General features: G+C 36.6%; 1 protein-coding gene across 1 annotated transcript; it reads left to right on the forward strand.

The window, feature by feature from the left end:
• Positions 1 to 19,155: 19,155 nt before the first annotated feature.
• On the forward strand, positions 19,156 to 26,824 carry LOC141634527 (sodium/calcium exchanger NCL-like). Its single transcript, XM_074446666.1, has 7 exons — positions 19,156 to 19,742; positions 23,956 to 24,141; positions 24,391 to 24,572; positions 24,670 to 24,818; positions 24,897 to 25,173; positions 25,530 to 25,835; positions 26,292 to 26,824. The coding sequence occupies exons 1-7, from the start codon at positions 19,352 to 19,354 to the stop codon at positions 26,538 to 26,540; spliced, it is 1,740 nt and encodes a 579-aa protein (XP_074302767.1). The 5' UTR covers positions 19,156 to 19,351; the 3' UTR covers positions 26,541 to 26,824.
• Positions 26,825 to 27,135: the final 311 nt, after the last annotated feature.

Consider the following 27,135-nt stretch of genomic DNA (forward strand, 5'->3'; position numbering starts at 1 on the left):
GAATTACTGACTCGACATCCTTGTGTGAGGGTCAGCCGACCCAAATGAGAAGGCCTCGTACTATTAGGGGACCGCATCGAAAGGCCGATTGGGAATCTTGGAGAACTTACTTACCCATAACTGGAGGTACTAAAGTGGTGATAGAAAGGTGAAGGTGCGCTGGAGCAAGCATCTGGAACAATATCATGAAGTTTCCGCTCGAGCAACGAGAACGAGGATTTTCCAGAATGACTAGAGGCGAGTGATAAACTTGGAGGACATGATGTTCGGCAGTCTCACCGTCAAGGACTTTCACTCTATCCTTGAAGGAACGATGAATCGAATTATGGTGTGGACCGAAGAGTATCTACAAGCCGAAGCAAAGAGAAAGCCAAACCTCAAGGCGGCATGGACCGCCACAGCTCGCCGAGGATGTCTTACTGAAGCGTCGTTTGATATTTTTTTATCACCGAGGGCGGCAATAGATTAGGTGAGTGTAAGGAGCCGCATTTTTAGCCGCATAATTCCTGAAAATTACGCGCGCGGTCCTTTTACTTCGAGCTCTTAGATTTCTTTCATGCACTTATGTATTTTCGTTGCCGTTATTATTTTTTATTAGTAATCCAAGAATATTTCCTACGTGTCAAATCTTGGAGCTTAGTTTTTAGTTTAAGATATGTTTTTAAGCATTTAGAAAACGTATCGCTATTCTGCACACTCAATGTATCCCTCTACAAATCATGTACTATCAAATTTGCCTTTATGAGGATTTCTAGTCAATGAAAACCGCTTCTCACCTTTAAGCTTGATATTACTTGTCTCTTACTTTCAATAATCATATTGCTTACTTTTATAGCTTTCGTGTGCCGGACTTTAATAATCGTGACTAGGATTCCCGACACACACCTCAAGTCCCGAGAAACGTGCTAGTGGGCGATCCCTCACTAGTACAAGACCCTTGTTGCTTGTATTCTTGCCCTAGAGTCGGGCAAGGGTGCGCCCCACAATCCGGCAAAAGTACTAAACCGTGACACTAGGCATGTTTAGGTATCTATAGCCACATAAGAATGAGCACCCATTCTTATTTACGCCCGTCTTGTTCCATCTTAATTAAGAAATTGAGTTAAATAGATAGATTAAATAAAAAGTAAAATGTTCTCAGAATGACAAACACTTATCTTATCTATCTTTATGAGCAAGAATTTAACATGTTTTGTACTTCAGAGAGATATGATTTTTTTAAGAGAGATCAATTAAAGATTAAGGGTGTAACTTAGGTTACATACTCGAAATCAAAAATGAATTTTTCGGGAAGACACTAGTTGTGTCTCATCATTGTCCTTAGATCATTAAACATACATGAAACATGTATAGAATTTCCATAATGTTGGACTTCGAGACCTTATTTTTATGGATCAAATAATGTGTGTGCATCTTGTTTAGATGATGAAGGGACTAATTAAGAGGTCTCCTCCTGATTTCAGTGGGAGTGTGTCTACTTGTTTGATCACACATATATATACATATGTATGAGTTCAATAAGTCGTTTTGCTAAGGGAGAATTTCAGGTAGAAGTATAAGATCAACTTAAGAAGTTGATTTAATAATGTTCGATTTGATAGAGACTGAGAATTTGGGCTTAATGCATATGATCATCATAGAGATAATGAAATCGTTTCAATCTACCTTACTTGAACATTATACGATATGCTTCAGTCTATTATATGATAAGTCACACATATCGTATTGATACTTTGGGATATCTGCACTATAATGTTTGCGTACTTAATTGATGAAAGTATTCATCAAAGGTCGGTAGAAAAGACATCATATCAGATATGATGTTCCTAACCTGTCTTTAATTAATATTTGAGACGTTGAGAGTTGTAAGAAAATGTTTTGTGAAACTTAGTCTCAATTCTGATATATGCTTTGGTGTGGTATCGTTAGGGAAAGATATTATTTCTACAACCTATCGAATTCTATAAACAAGCAAAGTTTTGTTATGAGGAATGTTATGTTTCTGTGAAAGAGATATCACTACTTAAAAATACGGGATTTTTGACGGCCAAGCTGTGATGGGAAATAAAAACTGTCACATTTTTGCGGTTTGTGATGGATTACTGAAGGACTTGTGACAGACGCGCCTATGTGACGGGTAATCCGTCACAGATCGTCATATAAAAAAGGCGCGTTGTCCATAGTCAAATGGCGTCATTTTTATGTGACAGCTTGTGACGGACTACATATCACATAATGTCAATAACTTGTTGAAGGATAACAGTTTAATAAGGAACTTCATCAACATAAGTTAGGGCTTGAGTATACAATGGAGTTAGAAAACAAGATTGGTAAGTTAGAGGCATACTTAAGGATGATGAATAAGGAAAGAAAGGTATAAACAAGTGGGCAAATCCACCTAAGTATTCCTCTGTTAAGTCAAGGCATAAGTTTGACTTTTTTTTTACGGAGTTCTTAATTTTGTGTCATTTGACAAAAATGGTAAATGTCTGGTGCTTTTGGGCAAATAAAAAAATATTAGGCACCAAATTTATAAAAGGTCTAAATGTTAGGTTTTATCTGATAAAAAAACTCTAAAACTAAATCAATGTTGTAAAACCTCTCATTTAACCTTCATGACCTAAAAAACTAAAATAATATTAAAAAAGACCCGGCGATAAGGACAAAACGACTACGAATCATCTGGTACCTAATATTTTCACGAAACACCAAAGCATATATCAGAATTGAGACTAACTTTCACGAAACACCAAAGCATATATCAGAATTCAATGGGTCAAGTCGAGTCGAGTCTAGTTGAAACATGTATTAGGTGGACTCGGGTTACGGGTCATCTCAAGTCGGGTCGGGTTCTGTTTTGGGTCTACCTTAATGGGCTTTATTGCATTACAAGTCATCATCAAATTGGATAAAGTCAATATCAATTTACAACATTTTCAGATCTTGTCAGGCCGAGTTTGCTTAGATTCGGGTCGGATGAGATCAGACTTGGTAGCTCTACCTAGGGCTGCACATAAAGTAGACCGGACCGGTAAACCGGACCGATCCGGGCCGGCCAGTCCGGTCTGGTCTAGACCGAATACAATCCGGTCCGATCTCTGGGTCCATATAAATATTGTGACTGGTCTCAGGCCCGGTCCAGTCCGATCCAAGCAAAAAAAATCACCTCAAATTATCTTTAAAAATAGGGTTATTTAATGGGAATACTATGAACTATGGGTGCCCTTCTCAAATTACTATGAACTATTGATTAACTACGATTACTATCTATTATTATACCCTTTTTCATAGAACAGTATTAGGCATATTTTAACCGGTTGGAGAAGGTTGTAAGTAACACCCGCGAATTTCTCGTTTTGACATTTTAAAAGTTTATTTGACCGCTTAATTACTTTATTTTATATCTTTGAATTATTCAATTTAATTAATTTTATTTTAAACACGATTTTTATAAAAGTAATATTTTAAAGCCTTTTTATATAAAAATACGTATTTTAGTCGGACAGTCATAATGATAGTTTCTGTCTTAAGCTAATATAGATTCGAGACATCTTCCCGTCTAACATTAGACTGTCACAATCCACTTGTGAAGCTAAGTTTATATTTTGGACCAATCAAAAATTGACAACACTCATGTCATTCACCTACCGTCTTACACTCTACCTTTTAAATAATTCTTTTATTATTATTATTACTTTTATATATTATTATATATTATTACATATTATCATTATTATTATTATGGTTGTTGTACTCCCTTACGTCCCCACCTCCCCTTCATTTCCCTTCTTTTTTTCCTTTCTTTTTCAGTTTACCAGCAAAACAACAACAACAACTTCACCTGCAACAACAACATCAAACAATAGAACCGTACAAACACCATTTTTAGACCTTCAAACCCAGATTTCGACTCCATTCTTCCACCGTTTCCTCTAATTTTGTACCATTCTCTTCCTCTTGCCTTCCACCTTCTTTCTAGGTAAAAAAGTTTCAGTTTTGTTGAGATTTCGAAAATGGTCGTCTTAAAGACAACTCGTTTTTTACTCGAATAACCTGTTTCCTTACTTCTAGTTGACGAGCTTGAAGACCCGGAGGGAAGCTCGTGCTCTTTTAGATGTTTTCACTCGGAAATTTAAAAAGCAAAGGTAACGGTTATAGGTTACTTGACAAAATGTCAGGAAACTCGCCCTTCCTACTCGGTTTTTACTGTGTTTATCGTAAAGTTTAAGCCTTTATGTGTTTCCTCATAGGTGTTGTTAATTTTGTGAAGCTTATAGTCAGTTTAATTGGTTGTTAGTCGTTCCATGGCTTAATCTTCATGATGTAGTCGTCTATTAAACGAGTGTTGTTTGTTGTCTCTTCGAGGAACTGTGTACCTTACTTGCTGATTTTTCTGGGTTCACTCATGGCGGGAATTTGGATGGTGTTTATCCTTATTTAAGTCGTACTCCTTTCGTCTCGAATTTGCCTTTTGTTGTCTGTCTGAAATCGTATATTTGCTAGGCTGCTCACCCTGTTTTACCCTCCGTTTTCCATTTTCGTTCTCAGTTTTGGGGCGGATTTAATGGTCCCTCGGATCGGTTTTCCTGCTCGTGTCTTTACACTAATGTCGTCACCTGTTTACTCGATATTTTTCCGCTTGAAAAACTCAGTTTTTAGACGGTTGGTGCCCTGTTTTTATACCGTGTATTGGACTGTTTTGGGGTGGGTTTTGCTATGCACTTCAGGACAATGTTTTGGGCCTGTGTTGGCTCAGGTTTGGAGCTGGTTTGCAAGCTGTTTGGCAGTCGTGGTAGGTTGCAGCGTAGGCTGTTGTGTAGCGGGTATTTGGTGGTCGCCATATAAGTAATCTCATGTGCCCTTCAGTCTCAAGTGTTTATATATGTATATATATATATATATATGTATGTATATATATATATATGTATGTATATATATATATATATGTATGTATGTATATATATATGTATGTATATATATATATATATGTATATATATATGTATATATATATATGTATATATATATATGTATATATATATATGTGTGTGTGTGTGTGTGTGTGTGTGTGTGTGTGTGTGTGTGTGTGTGTGTGTGTGTGTGTGTGTGTGTGTGTGTGTGTGTGTGTGTGTGTGAATTTTTACTTGCCATCTCATGTTTGTATTGCAATTGGATGGTTTGTGTCGGTGGTAATATACATGGACTCATTGGCATTAGTTCCCGTTACATTTATGAATATGAATTTGCTTTGCTAGCTACTTGTTTCGGTGCGATAAGTATACGGGTTATTGGTCACGTTGTGGGAGTCGTGCTTTTCCCTTACTTTCCCTTGCTTGCTTGGGTAATCTCCTTAAACAATTTTATGATGTTGTGATTTGGGCTCACCACTCTCTTATTTTTGGGCTAACCACAAGTATGTATTTGGGCTTCTTATAGTTTGTTTCCGTAAATTTTTACATAACGTAAATTATTCGTTGTCGCTTGTTATATTTTATTTTAACTGGCTTGTTAAATTATGAGGTGGAATATTTATTAATATAATGAATGTATGAAATATTTATTATAAATAGTTACTTGTAGTGAGTCGTATTCTAGATAATGTCTTGTATTGTTCGATTGTGAGAGTCTTGGTCCTATCGGATACTAGAGGTGAGCTATAAGCCTTCTAGTTACAATATGATCATCGGGATTGATGTTCCCATCCGTACTTATGGTGAGATGGAAGCTATAAGTATGAATGTGACATTAATAATCCTGTCCCAGATACTTTATGTGTTGTGCCTCGCACATGTTTTAAAGGTAACCTCTGAGTCGGGCACTTGTTTGTAGTATTTGGACATGTTTTAAAGGTAACTGCTGAGCCAGATACTTAGAAGTCCTGCCTTGGACATGTTTTAAAGGTAACCGCTGAGCCAAGGTACTTAAGGACTTGTGTCTCGGACATGCTTTGAAGGTAGCCTCTGAGCCGGATGCTTTGCTTATTATGTGATGTTAGTATTCCCATTTCGCGTATTGTATGTTATTTGGTTTTCAAAGTTCATGGCTAAGGTTTCCATTCACATGTATTATTATGTAATCTTGTTTATCCGTGACATATGATATTCTATCGTGTTTGTAGTTGTATAATCGTTTATGACGTTTTGGTTGGATTGTCTCATATGTATGTATCATATGCCTTATCTATGATTGACTACGCATGTTTTGAATGTTAGTCTCATATCTTAGTGCTTGCATCAAATGGTTATATTTATGATGTTCTAATATGTTCCTGTTTTTCTGTGTTTCGACATTTTGTGGCTGGGAGAACCTTGAGTTACTCCCCATTGACTGTGGCGTTCATGTTTACATGAATAACAGGTTGTGAAGATGCTTACGTGGGGAAGACGTGTGGGCTAGCGAGAACTAAACGTTGGACTAGTAGTCGGTTTATTAGGATTGCTTAGACTCACCTGTTATATTTTGTCATTCAAGGGATATATTTTTCTCACCTTGACTATCACGTTTGTATAAATTTAACTTTATTTCCGCATTATTCATTTATGTTTTGGATTTTAATGAACCCGTGCTTTAAACTTTAAAAGTTTCAAAAATTTCCTAAAATTCCGCATTTTATTATGGTTGTTGTACTCCCTTACGTCCCCATCTCCCCTTCATTTCCATTCTTTTTTTCCTTTCTTTTTCAGTTTACCAGCAAAACAACAACAACAACAACTTCACCTGCAACAACAACATCAAACAATAGAACCGTACAAACACCATTTTTAGACCTTAAAACACAGATATCAACTCCATTCTTCCACTGTTTCCTCTAATTTTTGTACCATTCTCTTCCTCTTGCCTTCCACCTTCTTTCTACGTAATAAAGTTTTAGTTTTGTTGAGATTTCGAAAATGGTCGTCTTAAAGACAACTCGGTTTTGACTCGAATAACCCGTTTCCTTACTTCTAGTTGAAGAGCTTGAAGACCCGGTGGGAAGCTCGTGCTCTTTTAGACGTTTTCACTTGGAAATTTAAGAAGCAAAGGTAACGGTGATAGGTTACTCGACAAAGTGTCGGGAAACTCGCCCTTCCTACTCGGCTTTTACTGTGTTTATCGTAAATTTTAAGCCTTTATGTGTTTCCTCATAGGTGTTGTTAATTTTGTGAAGCTTATAGTCAGTTTAATTGGTTGTTAGTCGTTCCATGGCTTAATCCTAATGATGTAGTCATCCATGAAACGAGTGTTGCTTGTTGTCTCTTCGAGGAACTGTGTACCTTACTTGCTGATTTTTCTGGGTTCACTCATGGCGGGAATTTGGATGGTGTTTATCCTTGTTTAAGTCGTACTCTTTCCGTCTCGAATTTGTCTTTTGTTGTCTGTCTGAAATTGTATATTTGCTAGGCTGCTCACCCTGTTTTACCCTCCGTTTTATCGTTTTCGTTCTCAGTTTTGGGACGGATTTAATGGTCCCTCGGATCGGTTTTCCTGCTTGTGTCTTTACGCTAAAGTCGTCACCTGTTTACTCGATATTTTTACGCTTGAAAAACTCAGTTTTTAGACGGTTGGTGCCCTGTTTGTATACCGTGTATTGGACTGTTTTAGGACGGGTTTTGCTATGCACTTCAGAACTGTGTTTTGGGCCTGTGTTGGCTCGGGTTTGGAGCTGGTTTGCAAGCTATTTGGCAGTCGTGGTAGGTTGCAGCGTGGGCTGTTGTGTAGCGGGTATTTGGTGGTCGCCATATAAGTAATCTCATGTGCCCTTCTGTCTCAAGTGTTTAAATATATATATAAATGTGAATTTTTACTTGTCATCTCATGTTTGTATTGCAATTGGATGGTTTGTGTCGGTGGTAATATACATGGACTCATTGGCATTAGTTCCCGTTACATTTATAAATATGAATTTGCTTTGCTAGCTACTTGTTTCGGTGCGATAAGTATCCGGGTTATTGGTCACGGTGTGGGAGTCGTGCTTTTCCCTTACTTTCCCTTGCTTCCTTGTGTAATCTCCTTAAACAATTTTATGATGTTGTGGTTTGGGCACACCACCCTCTTATTTTTGGGCTAACCACAGGTATGTATTTGGGCTTCTTACAGTTTGTTTATCGGGCTCATTTTGTCACTTGTATTGGACTTGTTTGCATTCCGTAAATTTTCACATAACGTAAATTATTCGTTATCGCTTGTTATATTTTATTTTAACTGGCTTGTTAAATTATGAAGTGGAATATTTATTAATATAATGAATGTATGAAATATTTATTATAAATAGTTACTTGTAGTGAGTCGTATTCTAGATAATGTCTTGTATTGTTCGGTTGTGAGGGTCTTGGTCCTATCGAATTCTAGAGGTGAGCTATAAGCCCTCTTGTTATGATATGATCGTCGGGATTGATGTTCCCATCCGTACTTATGGTGAGATGCAAGCCATAATTTTAATGTGACATTAATAATCCTGTCCCAGATACTTTATGTGTTGTGCCTCGGGCATGTTTTAAAGGTAACCTCTGAGTCGGGCACTTGTTTGTAGTATTTGGACATGTTTTAAAGGTAACCGCTGAGCCAAGGTACTTAAGGACTTTTGTCACGGACATGCTTTAAAGGTAGCCTATGAGCCGGATGCTTTGCTTATTATGTGATGTTAGTAGTCCCATTTCGCGTATTGTATGCTATTTGGTTTTCAAAGTTCATGGCTAAGGTTTCCATTCACATTTATTATTATGTAATCTTGTTTATCCGTGACATATGATATTCTATCGTGTTTGTAGTTGTATTATCATTTATGACGTTTTGGTTGGATTGTCTCATATGTATGTATCATATGCCTTATCTATGATTGACTACGCATGTTTTGAATGTTAGTCTCATGTCTCAGTGCTTGCATCAAATGGTTATATTTATGATGTTCTAATATGTTCCTGTTTTTCTGTGTTTCGACATTTTGTGGCTGGGAGAACCTTGAGTTACTCCCCACTGACTGTGGCGTTCATGTTTACATGAGTGACAGGTTGTGAAAATGCTTACGTGGGGAAGACGTGTGGGCGAGCGAGAGCTAAACCTTGGACTAGTAATCGGTTTATTAGGATTGCTTAGACTCACTTGTTATATTTTGTCATTCGAGGGATATATTTCCGTCACCTTGACTATCACGTTTGTATAAACTTAACTTTATTTCCGCATTCTTCATTTATGTTTTGGATTTTAATGAACCCGCGCTTTAAACTTTAAAAGTTTCAAAAATTTCCTAAAATTCCGCATTTTATTATTGTATTTTTCTTAACGTTATTGCGGGGGTTCACATTGTAAGTATGCGGGGCCCACTTTTCCTTTATAAGATCTTCATCTTCTACATTTGCAACGGCTCTCTCTACTTCTCCATTAAATATCCTTAATTTCTCCTTTTTATTAATCTCTCCTCTTTTTACTAATTTATCCTCCAAATTTGTTCCATTAATGAAGGGCTCATCTTCTACATCATCATCCTTTGCTTCTGGTTCAAAGGCTTCAAAGGCGGTATTTTGCAACCACAATTATAAAGCGGTTCTGAAGACCATCAGTAAAGGACGAAATGTTGGGAAGAATTTCTATGGTTGTCCTCTTTGGCCTGTAAGTATCCTTATTTAAGTTTGTAGATAGTAATTATCTTCCTTAAATTTGTGATTTGATTTAAAATCTGGGTTTTAATATGTTGGTTTATATTTTTCAATTATGTAGAATAGTTGTGGGTTTTTCGTTTTAGAGGAAGATTTGCAGTTGGGAAGTGCTCGGAACTTGACTGACTATGAAATAAAGATATATGATGACAAATTGAAGAAATTGAAGCTGAAGAAGGAGATGTTTAAGATGGAGGTGATGTATTTGAAGGATGAATTAAGTAGACAGTCAAAAAGGCAAAAAATGCTTATGTATGCTTTAATTAGTTCTTGGATTTTTTTTGCTTTTTTTTGGATGGTTTAGCTGTAATTGTGAGATGAGAATTGACATCTTGTGTAATAAGCCTGAGATGTAAATTGAAGACGTAAACTGGGATGTAATTTGATGGACAAAGTTGTGTAATAAAGCATGGTTTTCATTGCATTCCTGATCCAAAATGGCCATTACATAATGCCATTACATAATGTTGCTTGTTTGTCAAAACGAAACATATACTTGTCTATTACACTAAACTGATTATCTAATGATTTCAGTACTACATTAGAATGCATTACTACCATACACCGGTACTACCAAACTGTACTACTATACTACAACTCAAACAATCTAGTTGACGGTTTCTTGAGTTGTTGGTCCTCCTTGTCCATTAACCAAGATGCTTGTTGGTCCACTGGTACTACCCACAGGCTGCCAATAACAAAGCACTTGTTAGTGAACTTATTCATGACTCAAAATACTGAACTTATTGTAAAAAAGGTAAAGGTAGATATAGTTACATTTGTAAATGCATTCCCTTCTTGATCAAATAGCACTCCAATTAGACCTGTCAAACGGGTCGGGCGGGTCGGGTCTCGGGTTGGGTCATACGGGTCGGTTCAGAATACGGGTCGGGTCGGGTTATACGGGTCACGGGTCGGGTTAGGGTCAGAAGTCTTTTTTAAACGATTTTTTTAATTAATTTTTTTTTTAAAATGTAAATCATATTTAAAATTAATATTTTAATCATATTCAACGTTTACATTAATTATATTGACATAATTATTAAAATAAGTTTTTTTAATAATTATTTTATTATTAAATATTATAAAAGTTATATAAAATTAATTTTTCAGTTGTTTTTGTAATTTTAAGTAATAAAAAAAATATTTTTTTTAACTTTTTTTTCAAATATAATATATAAATATTAATATTTTAATAAAATTCTTGATTTACCTTTGACCCAACGGATCGACCCGTTCGGGTCGGGTCTCGACCTTAAAATAACGGGTCATTTCGGGTTCGGGTTCGGGTCAAACGGGTCGCGGGTCGAAAAAACCGGGTCTGTAACCCTAAAAAAACGGGTCGGGCGGGTCGGGTCGAGTTTTGACAAGTCTACTCCAAATCCTTGAGGTGGCTGTAAACAAATGTAACTAGTTTTCTTGCCCGTGCGTTGCACGGATATTAAAATAATGTGTGATAAATTTCACATAATATAGACATATAGTACATCGTTTATGTCTAAGATTTTATGTATACCGCATGACCAACAAATAATTCCCCTTAACATAATATTGACATAAGAATAAAAAAGTGTTTGATTAATAAAATACTTTTTTTTAGAAAAATAAAACCAATATGAAGTTTATAGATATATATGATATCTAGACTGATAGTTTTTTAGAATTTGTTCATTAATACTTGTTTGTTTTTCAATTGGTCAAGGAAAACAATAATATCTACTTTGCATAATCAACTCAATGATGCAACAAATCTCCTTCTTTAGAATAACAACCATAATTTAATCATTGTTGGGCTAAATGGTAGTTACGTAAAAACATTTACAGGTAGTTAAATGTTATATCTCCCGGTCAAACTATAGACGTACCTTTGAATGTGAACCAAATTCCAACGCAATACTACATGGCTAGGGCTGCTTATGACACCCCCCTATAACAATAGTCTTGCTCCCATCTTCTCATTTGAAACAAAATACTTCACACAGAACCCTATTTTTCTTCCATATTCACACACATGATCTAAAACAATCTCATCCCTTGAAAGATCGATCCTTGTCTTCAAAACTTCTCTCAAATTTATCCAACCAACTGACAAACTAAACCCCCCACTTCTAGAAAAATCCACAATCCAATGGAAACTAACCCTTGCTCTCGACAATGTTGTTAGAATTAAGATTTTACTTTAATTTGGATTGATGGGGTCAAGATTAAGTTTATCAGTATGATCATTTGAGGTTTCTTGTTATTATTCATGTTACCTATATGTTTTAAGGCAAGCGATATTTTGCTGATAAATAACCTTATTTATTATCACTATCCTCGTTAAACTCATCACCCTCTACAAATGCACCCTCACTCCACCCCACTAATTTAACCGCAAAATAAAACATCAGCCAGTGTAATTAGTTCTTACTACTTGAAACAATCTCCAATCCACTACCACTATCACTACCTTTCTGCTACGTTTTACATCTAAGAAGTCATAAATCTCATTCACCTCCATAAAACACCAATATTTACTCCAGATGATGTGGATCCTCGTCTCCCTTATCGAAGACAATTTATTTCTCCTTCAACAAAGAAAAGTTTAAGAAGGAATCTTCCCTCTTATCTCTCTCCTTTTCCCTTCCTAGTCTTTTTCTCGTCCCCTCCCCTACCTCCATTCCAGATACTCAAACAAAGTGTTTGGGTACTATGTTTGTAAACTGAATAAGTTTGAATATTATATATATACACGAACTTTGCTATTTATTTCATTTTGCATAAATAAATCTAATTACCTCCATCTCATTTTTATTGTCCTTTTTTCTTCAAATTTTATTATCTCATAATTATTATCCCCTTTCTAGATGTAGTAAGGAAAAACTTTAGTCAACCAACTCGTCGCAATCAACCTCATTCCCACTCGAAACAACCTTTAGCCCACTACTTAATCCTTTCGGTTCACACATAAAACGGTCTAAAATGCAAAACTTTCATCTCTCTCTTAAAAAGTCCATCTAACTAACAGAAAACTAACCGCTACTTTCTGAACTTCATCATTTTTACATCCCGTAAAGATTAAGTTGAACATGACAAAAAAATGCAGAAACTTAGGTTTTGTTTGATAACGAGAGTTTGAACATTTTTTTTTTTAGCATTTTGAGAGTTTTTACACTATTTAAATAACAAATGTGCTATTTTGAGTGTTGATCATCGACATATTGAAATAGTAGATTGTTGTGTAATTTCCTGTTTTACATTATGACCTTTAATTAGTATATTGTAAGAAAATAAAAATTGAGTTTTTTTTTATCTCCGAGGAAATTAAAGATCAAACTTTATCTTTATCATATTTATAATTAATATTTTTCACTTAAAATATATAAATTTAAACAAGTTCAAATAAGTTAGCAAAAAGTTATAAATCACAAATTGTACAAAGCAGTATAATCATTTTTTTTATTAATATGAAATAAATGTCATAAACTTCATGAGAATATTAATGCGGTGAAGAACTAAAGACGAGTTGGCAAGTACGTGACCCCCTATTAGGTTTAAATTTTTTCATTTATTTTTATATTTTTGCCTAAAGGTGGTTAAAGCATCGTATTATGCATAACGAATATGTTTCACCCTTCCCCAATTCGTATCTCTCCCTAAATTATAGTGATGATGTGCTCAAATTATACACAAATAAAAATATATAGCATCAACAATAATTAGTTTGCTACATATAATTGAATAGTACCATTTTTTATGCATGTAAATTTGTCAGAAGAAAAGCTTGAGAGAGACGATCTTCACTATATTAGGGAAATGCTACTCTTACCCTTTTATGTATTTTCCATGACTTTTTTTTTTAAATGTTGATCATTGCTTGAATTGAATCCTAACCTTATACATATTTCTTTAATAAGTGTATCTAATTTACCTTCAAGCCTCATTCAAATCTATTTTATTACTCGTGGTACCATTTTTACTTTAAACTGTAAAACAATCGCACAATAAAGTTTTTCAAAACATTTACTCATTTGTCATAATATGATATTTCGCTTCGCAAATTAGCAGCAACTTTCTTTATCTTTTAATACTCCTTGAAAAATAGATATCAACCTTTGTACTTATCAATAATTTGTGAATATATTATTTAAATTTTGATTAATATACTTTTATATAATGACAAATGAATGTAAATAATATATAATAAATTATCAATAGAAGTTGAAGTGTATTGTGAGGGAAATAACTTTAAAATTAGTAGGAGAAATACATTCGACATTTGAAAAATAAACTTTGTATTATGTATAATTAAATATGACATTAGCAATAACAAAAGACGTAGGGCATATTTCAGCAGTCATTTTACTCTTTACATGAGTAAATTCCATGTAGTACGTATTATGCATGCACATTTGTCACAACCTAGTTCGGCCTAGGGCCTTTTAGCCTCATAATACCTAATTTTTTTAATCGAAAGTTATTATAAATTTGGATATTATAAATATATCAAATGTTTTTTTTCCTTCTAATTTAATAAAAAAGTGAACAAATACTAATGAATAGTTTTTTAATATTGATAAATTGTAGATAATTAATTTATTTTCTATTTATAATAATAAAATTGTAAAATAATTAATTAATTCTCATTTCTAATAGGAAAATCATATTCCTGATTACAATGGAAAATTTTTAAATAATTATATCTCCTAATTCTAATAGTATAATTAGGAAAAAACGCCTTAATAAATTGTTAATTTATTTCCTATTTCTAATAGGAAAATCGTAAAATAATTAATTAATTCTTATTTCTAATAGGAAAATTATATTATAATAGAAAAATTGTAAATAATTAATTATCTCCTAATTCTAATGCTAATAGTATAATTAGAAAAAAAAAAAGGCCTCCTTTAGTTATATATATTGATTACCTTTTTATTGAACTTACTGGACTTATAAAATCTCAACAAAGACCAAAACGTTGTAAACAAATGAAATAAATTTGTTACATACCCTAGATCTTCCACCACCTCTTCTACCTCCTCTTGCAGTCCCTCTTCCACCACCTCTTGCATCACCTCTTCCACGACCTCTTCCACCTCCTCTGCCACTCAATATAACTCTTCCACCCCTACCAACTGTTGTTGGTTGTGCTCTGGCAGAATGATGAGCCTGTGATGCCTGAACATCTGAAGTGGCCTCAACCCTGGGATATTTTCTAGGCCTGCCCATGGGTCTTTTTGGTGGTGGTGGTTGTGCTTTGTCCTTATCAGGACACTTCCTTTTGTTATGTGTTTTTGATTTGCAAACAGAGCATGTCATTTCAATGCCATGCCTTGTTAACGTACCTTTCTTCTTTGGATCCTCATGAGGATCTCTCTTCCTTTTCTTCCTAGGCATACCAGGCCCTACCTTAATGGGTGGGGGATTCAGAGGCAGCTCCCGTTTTGGCCAATGTCTTTGACCAGGGACAGGATCTATCCTAAGATTATAGGACCTCAGATAAGCCTCCCTCTTATAGTAGTCAGACACATAGTCCTCAGCATGACCATGTACTTCAAATATAGCACTCACAACATGAGAGCATGGGATACCTGTTAACTCCCATTTTTTACAGGTACATGTCCTAGCCTCTAAGTCAACAGTTACATGATCAATCCCAATATGCACTTGAAACAGAGTTGGCCTAGATGGTAAGGCTTTACACAAAGAAGCCTTATCTTTCTCTATTTCAAGCCTTTCCTAGACTTTTGGACATACCACATGTGAACTCCCCTCCGTCTCAATTTTTTTCTGAACTAGCCTTTGCATAATTAAAGTCCTAATCTCTTCAAGCATGTATATGAGATGTTTGGATCTTGCACTAATTATGTAAGCATTAAATATTTCAGACATGTTACTTACTATGACATCATTTTGAGTGTGCTTTTGGATGAATGCTCTACAAAATAAGGTTGGGTTGCAAGCAATGAAAGCATTAGCAGCTTTAGGATCAGCTTCTTTCAGATTGTCAAATGCTTCATTGAAGCCAGGCTCATTATAGGCCTTGGCACAAGCCCAAAACAGAATCTTCATATCTTCCCCTTTGTATGTCTTGTGCCAGTTAGCAAATATATCTCTGGCACAATGTCTATGCTCACCTCTAGGGAATTCCTTAGCTACCATAGCCACTATACTCTGTAGGACAAGAAATAACCATGTATAAGAGAAAAGTAAGGCCACAATGTAGATTAAAAGAGAGAAAAGTAAGGGCACATACCAGATGCTGATCAGATATAATGGTCATTCCTTCACCATCATCTATCCCTAAACTTTGCTTCAGTTGTTTGAAAAACCACTCATAGCTTTCATGGTTCTCACCTTCAACTACTGCCCCATGCCAAAGGATACATTTCCTCATTGCCATCCTTACCCACAGCTGCAATTAGTTGCCCCCCTAAGAATGTTATCAGGAAGCAAGCATCAACAGACAAAATTCTTCTACATCCTAGCAACCACCCTTGCTTTAGAGCATCAAAGCACACGTAGAACCTATGAAATACAGCAGGGTTTGATGTGATGTTTGGGTTGGTAAATAAAGTAAAGTCACTTGATGCATTTGTCTCTTCAAGGGCTGCTATATAACTACCCAGCCTACTATAATGTTCCTTCATTGAACCATGTAAAAGCTTATGAGCATAATACTTCACTTTATATGCAAACCCTTTCTTTATTAAAACCTTATATGCTCTTCTTACAGTTTCTATGATGTCAGCTGCATGCCAATGTGGTTTTGCTTTAAATACATCCAGAAATTGCTTTGCTAACCATGTAGACTTTAGTTGTCTGTTGCTTTCCATTGTCCTTTGACAAGTATGTCCTGGATCTACTGATTTTACCACAAATGTTGCACTTTTGTTATCCCAACTACCATATAGCTTAAATGGACAACCACTTTTACTCCTTACTCCAAGCTTCCTCCCATGAGTAGTGTCACTAACGTCAAAGGTCAGATCTCTACCTTGAACAATGGCATATCTGGTGACACACTCTCTAAAAACTTCTCTGGTTGGGAAACTAATTCCCACACACCATCTCAATTTGTTGAAGTCAGTTCTAGAATTTACAAGTGGAACCCTTGCTTGAACCCTCTTGTCAGGTATACTCTCTTCATCACTGTTACCTGGGGTATTTTCCTCAACCCCACTCTCATCATAATCACTCACTTGCTGAGTAGGCTGCTCAGTAGTGGTTGAACACTTTATTTTTTCTTGTCCATTCAGTTTGCCTGAAGCTGCTTCTAGTTGGAGTTGATCTACAATTTTAAGAGCATCTGCATTGAATTGCTTCAGTCTAACCCTTGCCTCTTTTAACTCATCATCAACATCAGACATATCATCCAAGTCTCCCTCCTTCAGTGCTTCATTAACAAGCTTAACTTCATCATCTAACTCCGCATCTGACTCAGTTTCATAATCCTCAGATTCAAAGTCAGGGTTATAACCAGGGTCCTCAACTTCGCCCTCACTTGATTCAATCGCATTTATACAAGCTAAATCAGCATTTGCCTCATACTCATTAAATAGATCTGCTAAGGTCAGCTCATTGCAATTATATGAGGTTTCAGGAGGCTCTTCATGAACACTAATGTCTACTTCTGTGGGAGATGGTTGTATTGAGCTATGCACAATGATGTTGTCTTCTGAGTTCAATTTGGGTGGGGTTCTTAAAACAGTATGAGTGCTTGCTTTTTTGGATTTAAATGTGGTTGTGCTTTTGTTGCTGCTTGGTTTTGAGGTTGTTGTGGGTTTTAAAGTGCTTGATTTTGTTGTGATTGTGGTTTTTGAGGTGCTTGCTTGTGACGTAGTTGTGGTTTTTTTTAGTGTTTGGCTGTGTGATGAGATTCTGCTTTTCTTGTTGCTTGTTTGACCAGGACTTGTGATTTTTGTGTTAAATAATAGAGGGGTATCAATTGTGGCAGTGGGTGAAGACAAAGGTGGTCCCTTTATACAAGCAGCAAGTCTTGCTATAGACGGATATATCAGTCTATAGCAAGAGACGGGTCAAATACCCATAAAGTGGTGCCATTTTTGGGCCCCACCACGCAAGTTGTTGTTTGTCTTATGCGCAATATGGTATGTTACTTGGCCCGTCTTTAGTTATAGACAGATAGTTGCCGTCTATAATGAGATTTTGTGTTATACAAGTACTTCCCTTTCTTCTAGGAATCATTTTAGTTGGCATCTTCATTAAATTAAGACCATCCCCACACTCTATCAACTGCATTAACTCAGTAACATCACACTCAGGTACAATATAACACTCACTTACTCTCTCATCAGCAGCCATCTTACCAATAACCTGAACATGAGTGTCATCATGAGCCCTTTGTAATCCATCTTTAGGGCTCATGAAAAATATAGCATCAACTTCCCTCCTAAACCCACATTTCTCAGCTTCCTCAACTAATGTAAACCAACACATCTCATCTGGGTCAATGTCTACAGTCCTAAATGACCACCCTTTCTAAAACGACCACACCATTATCACCCCTTCTAAAACGACCACCATGCCATAACTTCAAAGTCAGGGTTTTCAATTGTTTTTCCTAATTAATCAACAAAATTTGAATAACAAATCAAGAAATTGTTTTAAATCATTAGCAACTACAACAAATAATTAATAAACTGAACAAAAATGATAGACATAAATCAAATATTGAAGAAAAAAGGGAACAATTAAATTACCTGTGTCATCGCGATTGGAAATTAGGGTAAAAATCGATTTGAAATATTCCGCCTTCAATGAACAAAAAACAGCAGGATCATTGAGATTAGGGCTTCTAGGTTGTTTGATGATTACTGAAGATTGCGTGAGTAAAATAACAAAGGAGATTAATGGTGATGTTTGATGATGTTTTCTGGGATTCTGGAAAGGTAAAGGTAAGATAAAAAGGGGAAAGTTGTTTAAGTGAGGGATGATGGTGTAAGTGTGGCTTTCAAATAAAGACAACCTGCTAATCCGGTTGCCCTTCAACTGATACTAGTATATGGTGAATAGTATAATAGTAGATAGTAATCGTAGTTAATCAATAGGTCATAGTAATTTGAGAAGGGCACCCATAATTCATAGTATTCCCATTAAATAACCATATTTTTAAAGATAATTTGAGGTAATTTTTTTTGCTTGGATCGGACTGGACCGGGCCTGAGACCAGTCACAATATTTATATGGACCCGAAGATCGGACCGGATTGTATTCGGTCTAGACCAGACCGGACTGGCCGGACCGGATTGTATTCGGTCTAGACCAGACCAGACCAGACCAGTCGCAATAACCCTTAAAAATATGATCGGTCCGGTCCAAACCCGGAAAAAACAGGACCTAAAGGGTTCCGGTCCGGTCCGGGTTTTCACCTAACCGGTCCGATCTCCGGGTTTGAATATGGGGTTGTCCGGTCCGCGGGTCATTGCGGTCCGGTCCGATTCTAGACCGTTGAACACCCCTAGCGCTCTCTACCGCCCGAGCGATCTTATACAAAAGTCAGTCGTTATGCTAAGAGAGGAGACTGTTGTTAGGCTCCAACAATGTCAACATCACACGCTTTATACACGGAAACACACACGTTATACACTTATACGAAGTACTACACATCCAATGTCAACGAATAATGATGTTAACAACGAAAATTAGTTAATCATCCAAGATTTGCTCCATAAACTAAGCACACAATTAGCTAAGCTGAGTCCCCCCACAAAACTCAAACATGTTAACCACTAAACTCATCATTTCCCTCCTCCTCCTCCTTCTCGCCACCGTATCCGCCACCCCGGACACCGAGGCGGACGGCGGCGTAAACAAGGGTCGATATCTTGAGGTGGGGTCCATTTACATTGACCTCCCAAGTGTAAAGTCAACATCTTTTTCATCCGAAAATGTAGTAGGAGAATGTGAGCAAACATATGGGTTTTTACCATGTACAAAAACATGGATAGGGAATATGTTTTTGATAATGGTATATGGGTATTTGATGTATTTGTCTGCAACTTGTTTGTCAAATGGAAGTGAACTTTTGTTGGAAATTATGGGTCCTGGTATTGTTGGTGGTCTCTTTCTTCCTGTTCTTGGTGCTCTTCCTGATGCCATGCTCATTCTTGGTATTTTTTAATTTTCATCTAACAATGTTTTACTTTTTCTTATTGTTGATTAGTACTATGATTGTGTTATTTGAATTGGGTATTGCACATTTTTTGGAATTGGATAATTGATTGTTGATTTGTGTTGGATTTGGTTTCACTTGATGTGGATATTAAGTATCAGCGGCGGGACCATGATTTATAGTTAGATGACGAACTTGTAATGCAATAAAGTAAACTAGATAAAATCAAATTTTTTTACTAAAACACAAACTATAGAACTAGATAAGACTAGGGGGTTGATTTATATCGACGACGTTTTAGTAAATATCGACGACGTTTTTCAAAAAAAAGACGATAACTGCCCTTCTACTCTTCCAACATTTTCTCTCTCTAAAACATTTCCTCTCAAATTCAACTAAAAATCAACTAAATTAAAAAAAAAAAAAAAAAACAACAATTAACAACATGACTGATCCTGAATCACCGGTACTTAAACAACTTAATCGCTTCATTATTTGGTTAATTTTTTTTTTTGCGCATCGTTAAATTTGTTCGATAATTGATTTACTTCACGTATTAACTTAGTAATAGCAAACATTGCGATTTTCTGCGAATCAAATTTGTCCTTCAAAGTTGAACCATGGACCAAAGTTGAAAACCAACGTTCAGCCCATGGTCCAAACGTTCGAAATGAACGTTCACCATGGTCCAAACAATGGAAATCCACGTTCACCACGGACCAAACGTTGGATTTCCACGTTTGGCCACGGAGATTTTTTTTTTTTTTTTTTAAAAAAAAAAAAAAAATTTTAAAAAAAAAAAAAAAAATTCACCATGGGCAAACGACCAAACCCAACGTTTGTCCATGGGCAAACGGCCAAAACCATCGTTCCTCCATAGCCAAACGTCCAAAATTCATGTTTCACCATAGATTTTTTGTTGAGTGTTGGTGGTGGTGGTGTGCGGCGGCGGCCGACAGGCAGCGTGGTGGTGTCGTGGTGTAGTGTTGTGGAGCGTTGGTGGTGGTGGTTAATTGGTGGATTGATTTTTTATTGTTTGGGTTTTTTGAATTAGAGAGCATAGTTAGTTTGTTAGTGAGAGAGTAGGGGTAGTAGACGTCTTTTGCAATGAAAACGTCGTCGATATTTACTAAAACGTCGTCGATATTTACGAATCCGGTAAGACTATCTTATAATTTGAGATGATCTTTTAATTGATTAAATTAAAGGGTATTGCTCTTTCACATACGCATTTTACTATTTCACATACTTTTTTTCATAAATTTTCCTTCCTCTACCCCTCCTCCCCACAAAACCCCCCAAATTGCGTCTCTTCTCCTTCCTCAAAATATAATCAAATTACTTCTAAATTGCAATTATAGATCACCAAATTCACCATTATCGTAGCTTATCCTTGTATACTTATTTTAATCAATAAAACACTTTTTTCCATGGTTTAATTTGCAAACCCTAGACTTTAAAAACCAAAAATTGCGTACAGTGCCTCTCAATCACATCAATAAAGCACTCCAATCAGTCAAAATTTTTCATTACCAATTAGAATTAGATAATAAAGTAAAACATGTTTATATAATCATCATTAATAGTTTTTGAATAAATTCTCTCTTTTTCTTACTGTAATTTTGTTTAACAATTTGAGGTTTTCTATTTTATTAAGGGTAAGGGGTGGTTAATTTGTCATGCGACAACATACAAGGCCTCAGACGGAGCGTGGGGGTGTTCGCCGGCGAGACGAAGGTGGCTGAGTTTTAATTATTATGCACAGGTGGTGAGAATTTTGCGCGAAGGGAGTAGTGTGCTATGTTCATACGCGTAGACTTTCCGACGATTGACGGTCGAAGATGGCAACCAGTAAACAGACCTGCGGTCGGTAGTGGTGGCCCGAGTTGGGGGCGGCTGGGTAGGCTTTTCGACGATTGACGGTCGAAGATGGCAACCAGTAAACAGACCTGCGGTCGTTAGTGGTGTCCGGAGTTGGTGGCGGCTGGGTAGAGGTGTTTTGGGAGGGTGAAAGACTCGAATTGGCGGTAAGTCATGGTGGGGTTATTGGTGACAAATTTTTATTTTTGTTAGGGAAAGGTGAGAATGGAAAATTGATTGTGAAAATGGGAGGGTCAAAAGAGTAAAATGCGTATGTGAAAGAGTAAAATGTGTATGTGAAAGAGCAATACCGAAATTAAATACACATTTAAATTTTCCTTTATTAAATACTCCGTACAAGTGTGTGTATATTAAAAGGACTGGCTAATAGGGGAGAGTATGGATCAGATATCTGATCCGAAACCAATTTCGGATCGGATAACCGTATCCGAAACTCACACATTTCATTATCCAATATCTGATCCGAAACATTCGGATATCCGATTTTTAGTATCCGAAAATTTCGGATCAGATATCCAAATATCCGTTACCTATCCGAAAAATCAATTTCAGAATTCAAAACGATAATTTTTATTATCTTTTAATATCCAAAACGAATTTAATATCCAAGATAATTTTCATTATCAATTTCAGAATTCAAAACCATTAATCAATTATAAATTAAATATTCAAGTGTGTTGAATATGAACAATCAATACATGCTCAACACGGATGGTGATTTGATTGCTGAACTCCGGTGGTCCGCGGTTGCTGGGCTCGGTCGATTGGTGATGATGAGCTCGGTTGATGCGGCGTCGGAGTAGCGATGGCGCCTGAATTGAGGAGTTGGCTGCTGCTCGTGGTTGATTTTGTTGCTCAGTCGGTGGTTGCTGATGGGATGGTGGTTAGTGATGACAGAGATGAGAGGAAGGAGATGAGGGAGGCAGATGGGGAACAAAGTAAAGAGGGATTGAGGGATTGAATTTTTAGGGTTTTGTATTGGGTTGGGTGAATTGGCTTTATTACATCAAAAACAAAGACCCCCGTCCATCCAAACAACCAAAATGAATGTTTTTTTTACTTTTGGTTCGGATACCGGATATCCGAAATTTTGAGAGCTGATATCCAATATCTGATCCGTATCCGAAAGTTTCGGATCGGATATCTGATCCAAACTGCTTTTCGGATCGGATATCCACTTTTTCGGATCGGATCCGGATCCGATATCGGATCAGTTCGGATAATCGGTCTAGTAAAATAATTATTGGATGTTTGTGTGTTGTTGTATATGCAGATTATGCCCATTTTTGGAATGGGGATAATTGACTATTGGTGATTTGTGTTGGATTTGGTTTCCTCTGATGAGGATATGAAAGTCTATATATAAAGATGGTTAGCGGTGGGACCCGGATTTATAGTTAAGGGGCGTAGGAGACCCAAGAAGGTAAACTAGATAAATAACTAGAAGAGTAGAAGTCTCAAACTTTGATCGGGGCAACTGCGTTGCTAGCCCTCTGAAGATGGCGATTGTGTGAATAAGATTGATTGTTGTGTTTCTGTTGGGTTTGTGCCTTGATTCTGTTAGTCACCGTTCGAATGACTATGCGGGGGTCTGTCTTGAGCCTTTATTAAGTCATTCTGTATTAGGTCTTAGAGAGTATTATATAAACTATCTAAGCCTCTACCTAGCAGAATCTGTAATCTGAAAACTTCTCACATATCAATAAAACTCTCTCTTTTCTGCCCTGTGGACGTAGCTAACACACTGTTGGTGAACCACGTAAATCAGTGCGTTTGTCTCTTTATTGTTCTTTTATTTGTTCTTTCTTGCTTCTGTTATAACAGTTTCATTTGTATTTTGAAGTAAGACTATGTTAACTTTCGGAATCAGAAAAGAACGCCCACCAGTGTTGTATGTTTTGCCATTCTTTACATATAGACACTTAGAAAGGGGAAATGTTGACACTTTTTTATGGATTTTGGTACTGGTTGTAGCTTGTAGTAGCTCACTAGCTCATAATGTGTGAACCACCACTTGATATGATGATTTGTGATCTACTATTAATTTATAATTTTGTGTTTAATTAGGAGTAGATTTGCTTTTTTAAAATCCCGATAGCATTTACTGTTCTAAACTCTTTTTCAAAAGCAAACATATACAACCTACTGAAACAAAGGGAGTATCATGATCTCCTTAATTAATATGGAAGAAAAACTGGTGATCAAACATTCTATATAACCTTCTCTTCCTTGTTCGATATACTTGTCACTTGTCACATGCATGATGTATGTCATCAAGTAATAGGTTTGGTATCAGTTGTTATAAATTATGATTTTTTTTTTTCCTTCAGTTTCTGGCCTTTCTGGAAGTGCTGCAGAGGCTCAAAGTCAAGTTTCAGTTGGAATGGGTTTGCTGGCTGGTTCAACGGTCATGCTTCTTACTGTTATATGGGGAACTTGTATTCTGGTCGGGAAGTGTGATATGGATGGTCTTATGACAATTGATGAAACCGACACGAGAGGATTTAATTTGCAAGGTATATGTCATTTGTAGTTGCTCTTTTTTTACTCTTTAATATTCAAAACAAATATTACTTCTGTGATTTGTCTAAGGCATTGGAGATTTGGAGCTTAATTTGAGATGGAATAAGTATAAACAGACCCACGAGCAATTAGACCTGGCAAAATATACCCATATGACCAGACCTATATCTGACTCGAATCACCCATTTGCCTGTTGTACTGACAAATAGAAATTAGTTGTCATTTTTCTTTTCTGTCTTCAGGTTCTGGTGTTTCTACTGATATATGGACTAGCTATGCTGCAAGGATCATGGCGTTTTCTGTATTGCCATTCCTTGTGGTACAGTTGCCGCAAGCTTTCAAATCAACTTCTGGGAGACACTTGGCCGTATTGATTTCTCTCATACTCTCACTTCTGATGCTAGTTAGCTATTGCACATATCAGGTAATCATTCTTTGAAGCAGACACGTTAATGAATATGTTTGTAAATTAAATTTGGTTGGGGAAATATGAGACAGGTCTTAAACTTATGTTGACACAGGTGTACCAACCTTGGATCCAAGAGAGAAGGCTTGCTTATGTGAAGCATAAGCGTGTTCTGACCGGATTTCTTAAACATTTGTTGAAAAAGCATCCACTTGACAAACTCTCCAATCCTGATGGCAGCCTTAACCGTGAAGTTTTGGAAAGGTTAGTTTCACTTCTTGCTATCTTCACGGGGATGTACAAAGATTATGTTATAATTTAAATTTTGATGTGGTTATATAGGATTTTTAGAGCAATTGACTTGGATGGTGACAACCATCTCTCAAAACGGGAACTCAGAGCATTTCTCATCGGGATGCGTCTTGAAGGGATAGGTCTAGATGAAGATGATATTGCCCAAAAATTGTTAAAAGAATTTGATACTGAGCGACAGGACGATGAAATCGATCTAGAGGAGTTCATCGGGGGAATCTCTAAGCTGCTAGCCCTTGTGAGAGGTAACAAAGCTTCAAGTCCTAATGGCGCCGACAGTATGAGATATCTAGATCGATATGATGAGGTAAGCTTGCCGTATAGACATAATTTCTCTTGGCAAAGCGACCCAACACAAACCGTAATGCTCTGACCCAAAATGACCCATACCCAAAAGACCCTATGCGAAGTGCATAATATACCCTACTGGACCCAACACGTACCCCACCTGAATGACCCATTTCCTAGGTCTTGTGTTATATTCCATGTGCTCAAAGTGATGCCTGCTGATATAGTTTCTTAGGACAAATTTACCCAACTCAGACGCTGAGGTCCACCTGAACCTATATCTCCCATTTGCTAGGTTTAGTTGTATTTCATGTGCTGGATGTGCCTGAAAGTGATGCTGAAATAGTTTCTCATGTAAAAAATTGGATTTGCCAGGAATCAAAACTTGAGCATTTGCTGTTGGGTGATACAAATGATGAGGCCGAAGGAGAAGAAGTTGAAAAATCCAAGAAAACCATGATTAAGGCAATATTATTCCTAGTGCTCGGTACTGTAGTGGCTGCTGTTTTTGCAGATCCGCTAGTAGATGCCGTCGATAATTTTTCAATTGCAACCAGCATTCCTTCCTTCTTTATCTCATTTATTGCCCTTCCTCTAGCAACAAACTCCAGTGAAGCTGTATCTGCTATCATTTTTGCCTCTAAGAAGAAAAGAAAATCTGCTTCCTTAACTTTCTCTGAGGTTTGGTTCTTTCTTGCTGAGCTTTCTAATGTTCTACTATAAAACTTGATCTGTTACTCGAACTCTTCAATTTACCTCATGTTTCTTCATCCAAAACTTGAAAGTTGACAATTGACATGGTATGGCACTTGAAACGTCATTTTAAGCCCAAAACAATGGCGACCGCGCTTGGACACTCAATTTGGATGTTTATAGATAGTCTTAATAAAACTTACCCAATTCCAAGCAAACCCAAAACAAACAATCGAAAGTACTCCCAAGCAGGGATTTACACAATTCCGAACTGACCTGACTCGATGTAGCCAAATTGACCTGTACTCAGAAAAACAATAAAAGCACATCTAAAATGACTCCAACCTCAAAACCTGTACAACCCGAATGAGCTGTTCTACAGGTTTACTTATATAATTATATTAAGTCTAAGTGTCTAACCATTGGTTTACCTCTCTCCTACAGTTATATGGAGGGGCAACGATGAACAATGTTCTTTGTCTCTCTGTATTTTTGGCGCTGGTTTATGTGAGAGGATTGACTTGGGACTTCTCCTCAGAAGTGCTCGTAATTTTCATTGTTTGCATCATAATGGGCGCCCTTGGCAGCTTTAGAACTACATTCCCTCTTTGGACAGCATCCGTGGCTTTCTTTCTCTATCCATTCTCACTGGCTCTTGTTTACGTCCTCGACTATGTCTTTGGTTGGACATAGATCTTCAAAGTGGTAGCGGGTCATGACAGCTAATTTGAAACACAGAGCCGACATAGGCCTTTAGTTTCGGAGTGAATATTGTATGACACAGTTTTACACGTACGACCAACCTAAACCCTCATTTATCATTTTAACTATAGGTTCATAGTTTGGTCGTACATGTGAGACTATATCGTACAAGTTTTTGTATTAATTTACAGGTTCGAGTGTTTGACACGCACACATTCATGTTCTTGCAAATGTAATTTTTTATCTACTGACTCATAGTAATCACTTTTCACTAACAATGGTGACAGACTGACAGGTATTTCATTCGTCTTCCGGTGCTTCTCGTTTTGTCCAATGTAATACCCCCTCATACCAAGGTACTTTATCAGGACTACCCTAGCATGAAAGACTGTTACCATCTCGGTTGCCCGAGGATAGTACATATCAAAAGCAACTGTCCCAAACACATTTATTTAAGTACGGTAAATGTAAAAGATTACAATGTTTCCAAAATCCAATAAATGAATATCCAAATGTGAAATACTACAAAACAGAAGCTAAGACTCGCGGTGGTGATAATAATCCAATGTGACGACTCTCCCATGCA

This window comes from Silene latifolia, chromosome Y (genome assembly GCF_048544455.1).
Source record: "Silene latifolia isolate original U9 population chromosome Y, ASM4854445v1, whole genome shotgun sequence".
NCBI classification, from domain to species: domain Eukaryota; kingdom Viridiplantae; phylum Streptophyta; class Magnoliopsida; order Caryophyllales; family Caryophyllaceae; genus Silene; species Silene latifolia.